Below are 6,398 nucleotides of genomic sequence, written 5' to 3'. Positions count from 1 at the left end.
CTTAGGCTGTTTTCTCACCAGATAAGGTCAAGTTCTGCTCTAGTAGTCATTCTCTCCTTGAGGAAGATGATTTAAATTGGATTTTGATACTTCATCCTGTTCCACTGTCCTCATCCAGCACGACTTAATCATTCTTTTCTGTCTGCTTTCTCTATATTGGTACAGCCTATTCTTCTACACGCTGTCAAATTCTGCTGGCTTCGCACTCTACAATGACACTTACAAAGCAAAGAAGAATAAACAAAGGCACATAATTTCACACTGCATCATCGTGGATGACCGTACTCATGTTCAGAAAGCGAAACCATAACAAGCAACAAAAATTTACTCCTTGTGATGATATAGAAACACGTTACTCATTAGTTACCACTCCCATGTTAAAAATGTTTATTCAGCTGCAAATGTTGCGTCTTTCCAACAAACGCAAAACAGCTTTTTTGGTGGTAAATAGCAGGTATTTATTTGAAATGAAAAAAATACTTCAGTACCTGAACTATTGCATTTAATCATGTATTGTAATTGTGTTACTCTACCTTTTTGCATTGGAGACAAATATACAATGAACATTCAGATATCACAGATTGCACACTAGATAGTAAATCGCCAGGCCTTTTACGCAACCACCAAAAAACAGATATTGGATTCTGCAATATAGTACAAAATTCCACACTCCAGTCTTAGCCAGTTATCTTCAATTTACTCCTGATGCTGTACAAATAAATGGCCATTTAACTAGGGCTTACAAGTTAATAACAGGACAAAAAAAAAATATACATTGCACTGACACAAAAAGTCAGCTGTGTTAATAGTCATGCAACAAGTAACCAAACTTGCTGAAATTAAAAATACTTTCTAAAAACAGTTTTAACTGCATAAGTATTTTATACACAGTTCATTTACTGAAACAAAAAGAGTCTTTAAATGATACAAAGCAAATATAAGTTTCTACCAATTTTATACATAAGAAAGTGCAAAATAACTTATCTAAAGTGTTTCGCTATTGAACTGATGAATGTTGGCTGGAGGCAGCCAACCCCCTCTCATAAGCATGACATTACAGTTGCACACTACATACGAATGTTAAGAGTACATGAATAAGTATACTACAAAGAACAAGGCAGGAGAAGACGTGAGGTACTTGCAGAGAATACAGTCTACTAATGTTAGTGTACATGAGTATATTTTTGCTCAACAGATTTTTACATGGAAAACAAAGCAAGAATTTGCATTAGAAGCTTGAAAGAAATGGAAAAAAACCCACTCCCAAGTAGTCAAAACAGTTGCCCACAGCACCAGCTGCCAGAGAAAATATGAGCAGGTGTGTTTCTTTCCCCTCCACCTCCTACAAGCAAGAAAGTGGTTTTTGGAACAGCGCAACCGAAGAATTAAGTCAGAGGGCTGTGGTGATTTGTTTGCAAAATGTAAACTGGGACTAACCTCCGAACTACAGACTTTGTAAAGAATAATGACCTTGATTTTTTCAGTAAGCTGCCAAACATCAGAAGCATAGAACAACACCCGTACAACGTGCTGATGTAGCTGAACACAGTCAACTACCTCTTTACTGACGGCCCACTATCTTCATGACCCCACATTAGTACTATATGCCAACTGTTTGCTTTAGTGTTTAGTTTATGTGAGTGTTATTGTCATAAACCTTGTTTTTATTAGGGTTTAATTATATGGCTGTGCAAGTTCCAGTCCATAGAAAAGATAACTTCCTTAAATTTGGTTTTGATTTGAAATCTGGAGGCAAGGGGAAGAAAACTCTGTGGACTCAAAGACATTTAAAAGTTGTTAAAAGAGCCTTTTCTTCAAACTGAAAACGTTAAGGCCACTAGCCTGTCTTCTGAATTATGCTGGTTTCGCATCATTTTGGGAAGGGTGAAGGCAACGTTAGAGAGAACAGCTGAACACAGAAATTCCAGTGCTCCGCACATGCTTACTGAGGACCTCTTCTTGTTTTTAGGGACAAATCTGTCAGGGTAGCCATGCAGCACGGCTATTTGATCATCACTCTTTGGATCCAAATTTGGGTCAGCTAATCTCAACAAACCTGCATTTACTCAACAGTGTGCAAGGGCTCTAGAAAAGCCTTTCTGTTCATTTGGGGACCTAGTATACATACCAAAACAGGAATATATCTCATTTTACAGACCAGCACATATATAATAAACAAACATGTATCAAAATACATATTTAACCTTCAGTGCATAAACATGTGATACCAGGGTAAATAGTAAGTGGTCAGTATTAACAAATTATTCACTGCTAGAAGCTCAAATCAAGAGAAGACAGGTGTGCCCCCGCAGTGCCAAAGACCTTCTGGAAGAAGCTCACACCACCGCAGAGGTTCTGACATTTTTGATGGTTCAATTCTGATGACAGTGCCGGTTTTAACCATCTGCTGTCCCAGGGCCAGAGTCTGTTCAAATCATTCTAAGTGAAGGATAATCTCGTCTTGAGTGAAGACACTTACAGAAGTACTAGCAAAGCAAAAGTGGGACCACTTGTCTTCTGTTGGTTTGGGTCATATCCTTAGTGCTATTTAAAAGAATCCATTGTGAATATACCTAGATCTAGATCAGTTTGTCACCCATTTACAAAATATATACACATACGTTAAAAAACAAAACCAAACCAAACACCAGCCTGCCCCCTGCCCCCCCCGCCCCCCCCACCCTAACCAAAAACCCACTGGCAAGACCTCATTCAGAAATTAAGTCCATGGGCCTATCTGATGCACATGTTCCAATCCCAGTGTCTCTACTTCATTCCACATGTAGTGCAAAATAAATGACAGAGTAGTAAAAAAATACTGCAATTAAATTCATATTGGAACTTAAAAACCATAATGGAAATCTACTGCTGTCCTCAAGTTGATGCCATGTGCTGAAACACAAAGATAGCTCTTAGAAGCATTTCTGACATGACTAATATCACCCTGTTTTAGAGCAATGCCTGTTGTTCCAAAAGTTTTTTGCAAACAAGCTACAGGACAGCAGCGGTTAAATTCTATGCACAAGGAATTCATTCTGTACCTATATGCAAGCCAATTGCCATTGACTAAAGAAGGTAAAAGCTGGTTCTTGCACTGCATGAATCAGCTGCTAATGAACATTAAGTAATATTAAGTAATTAACAAAACTGTAGCTCTGACATGTATAAAAGAGGCCTTATTAAATATGAACAACACTGAGGTGGTAAATAGTTTGGTATAAAATGCAACACAAGTGTACAATTTAGTTCCTGGTTATCTTACAGCTAGAATAAAATACTCCAAGTCCTATTCTCAAAAATGTTTTCTTTTGAAAAAATCCATGTAATTCTATGAATAGCCTTACTTAAATTAAGATACTGTGGGCAACTGAAAGAACAAACATGCACAGACTGGATTTTTAACAGAAATACGCATAATGCCTTCGAGTTTTCTGGTTGGTTTTTGTTTTTTTGGGTTTTTTTTTGGTTTTTTTTGGGTTTTTTTTTTTTTTTTTAAACATTCATATTTAAATTGATAGATGAGATAAAGATGCCACACAAAGTATAGTGGTTAATCTGAAGTCCCATGTAACAGGCAGTTAAGTTCATATTTAGATAAAAAGGCTGTTACACCTATTTACAATATACACAGTTGCTTGCGAAGAAGGCAGATTTACAACTATCTTCTAAAAAGCCTTCCCCTCCCCCTCCCCCAGATAAAGATGACTAGATCTACAAAAACAAGACAAGAACGGGTGTTTAGGATAAGTGAGGACTTTCTTGATAGCCACGTCAACATAGGCTTAGGGGTTGACAGTTCTATTGGATTTGTGGTTATTAATCACGTCTTCCTGGGCTTTGCTCTTCACTTAATTATGCTGTTAGCCTCATTTACCTTCTGTCAACACAAATCAATTCAATGATCCCTTTTTACTTTTAGTGCTTAAAACTCAGTATAAACTTAAGTGTAAACAGACAATATTCTAATCCCTTCCAATCACTGCGTGATACTCTCACTAGTTCTTGGAGTGATGGCAGGGCTGGATGGGGTCTCCATTTGCCAGGACCCCATCAATTTCTGGGCCCCTCCTCGGAACCCCGCTCATGCTGCAGGTTGTAGAAGCAGTTCTGGCAGACTCTGACTGGTGACGAAATCTTCAGACGCTTGATTTCAGACTGAAACCTACTGCACCTGTAGAGGAAAACAAACATCACTGTGAATACAGGTCTTCTCCCAATCTGGCTATTTTCTATCCAGGTGTGGAAATTATCATCATGACTTCAAATACCAGAAAACTGTCCAAACTTATCTTGACAAAGAAATAAAATGCAGTGTGGCAGAAGCAGAATTTAACTTGCATGATCACTACAGAATCAATGCAATGACTCTGTGCGAGAGGTAACTTAAAAACAGCTATTGTCACCAGTTTAGACTCAAAGTATAGCTACTTGTAGACTGACAAGAACAACTAGTTGCTGCAAAAGAAGTTTGGGCTTTTTTTGTTGTGGTTTTTTTTTCATTTGTTTTGGGTTTTTTTTGCTTTTTTAAAAAATTTCTTTGCTAAGTTCATTTGTCTAGAGTTTTTCCCAGATGGGCGACAGGGAGGTTTTCAAAGCTGCAAGCAGATTTCATTCCCTCCTGATACCTGTCTTGCTAACTGAATTTATAAAGGGGCTGGTCTGTCTTTTCTAATTCTTCCCTGGAAGTTTTGAGAGTTTTGACGCTTTTTCTTCATCAGTTCTGTTTTGGTAAAGGAAAGCTCAGTCTTTCAGCAGAGTTCTGCAGTATGCAACAGCTTTACCCAGCTTAAAATTCTGTATGGAAGAGCCCAAAAAGAGACTGTTGGCTGACTTACTTCTGGCAGAACAGCTGTCCACAGTTCCTGCAATGGTGACGCCTCTCAGTGAGTGAAAAACGGACTGCACAGCCCGAACAGCTGTCTCCCCCCTCGTCCTTCACCCAGTGATCAGCTGCAGATCGGCCAGGCTGATCACTTACGGACCAGCTGAATACTCTGCCTCGACCATCTCCAATAAGAATTCTGCTGTGATCCCTGCAAGAAAAAAGCAAAAGCATTCCTGCAACAACTCTGGCACAGTAACGTGCAGACATTGATGACCAATTTTACATGTCAGAATATGTAATACGTTAAACTACCGGCATAGTAACTAATGCGCAAATTAGCCTGGTCTGACTGAGATACGGAGCTATAACAACACTCTATGTAACATAGTGCAGCTGAGTGAGTCTACTTATTTTATGATTTTTTTTAAACTCAGTCCTTGAACAAGGCTGCCCTACACAGAAGGACCACAAAACAGCATTATGCAAAGAACAATAGCTGGTTTGTACCACTTCCCACTGACAACATTGTAAAGAAACGTTTTAAGCAATCGCTTGCGAGCTACTCACTTAGAGATGCCAAGTGCAGTGATTTCTGCTGGATGTGCGTTGTCTTTGCGATCAAATGCTGTGTGCATAGTTAGTTTGCTTCTAAACACCAACTGACGCTCCCATCTGTATCCTAGAAATGAGTGGGAAATAGGAGGGGAAAAAGCAAATTTGCTTATTCTCATTTTTGTTCCTTTCTCCCCCAACATATCTGTATGTGTGACTTCGTAGAAAGAAAAAAATCTCCGCACCCAAGATAACTTTCTATGACTCAAGTTTCACTCAGGGAAAACACATTTTTCAACTACTCCCCAGTGCATGTAAGAAAGGAGAGGATACAAAACAAGGCACAGAGCCTCCAATTTCTGTAAGTCCCACTGTAAGTGGGAGCTGCAGAGAATGGTGACATACACAGGGAAGTCCTGTACGAAAGCCTGACAGGGCTGGGATAGCTTCATTTTTTTATTTTTTATTTTACTTTAATTATTTAATTTTATTTTTAAAGTCAAGACTCAGATTTCCAACTGTCATTAATTTTCTTCCTAAATGCTCGTTTTGGGTATTGACTAAAACAGTTTTGATGACATACCAGTGTTTTGGCTGTTGTTCAGCAGTACTTGCAGAGTGTCAATGTTTTCTCTTTTTCACCACTCTGCTTTGCACCCCAAACCTCATCAGGAGTTTGGAGGTGCGCAGTAAGTTGGGAGGGGACACAAGCTGGACAGCTGACTCGAACTGACTGAAGGGTTATTCCACACCATGTAACACCATGCTCAGCAATAAAACTGAGAGGAGGGGTTTTGCGGGAAGGCAGCCATTTGCTCAGAGACTGGCTGATCATCATTCTGCTTATGGGAGGTGGTGAGTGATTGCCTTTGCATCACTTGTTTTGTCTTCCTCTTTCCTTCCCTTCTTAGACTATCCTTATCTTGACTCATGAGTTCCCTTGCTTTTGTTCCTTCTATTCTCTCCACCATCCTGCTGCAGGGGGTTGTGGTGGTGATGGTGAGTCAGCGGGTTAGCTGCT

At 39.3% G+C, this 6,398-nt stretch overlaps 1 protein-coding gene across 10 annotated transcripts in view; it reads right to left on the bottom strand.

The window, feature by feature from the left end:
* Positions 1-363: 363 nt before the first annotated feature.
* Positions 364-6,398, bottom strand: part of WDFY3 (WD repeat and FYVE domain containing 3) — a 187,035-nt gene continuing 181,000 nt past the window's right edge. For all 10 annotated transcript variants that reach the window (XM_030023894.2, XM_030023903.2, XM_030023921.2 and 7 more), the window contains 3 exons: positions 5,393-5,504; positions 4,836-5,033; positions 364-4,171 (listed from right to left, as the gene is read on the bottom strand). In XM_030023894.2, coding sequence (XP_029879754.1) covers positions 4,051-4,171; positions 4,836-5,033; positions 5,393-5,504 — 431 coding nt within the window. In that variant the 3' untranslated portion in view covers positions 364-4,050. The remainder of the gene's footprint in view (positions 4,172-4,835; positions 5,034-5,392; positions 5,505-6,398) is intronic.

Source organism: Aquila chrysaetos, chromosome 1, assembly GCF_900496995.4.
Source record: "Aquila chrysaetos chrysaetos chromosome 1, bAquChr1.4, whole genome shotgun sequence".
Classification (NCBI taxonomy): Eukaryota; Metazoa; Chordata; class Aves; order Accipitriformes; family Accipitridae; genus Aquila; species Aquila chrysaetos.
The sequence above is the reverse complement of the archived record's forward strand: the minus strand, read 5'-3'. Positions and strand labels throughout refer to the sequence as shown.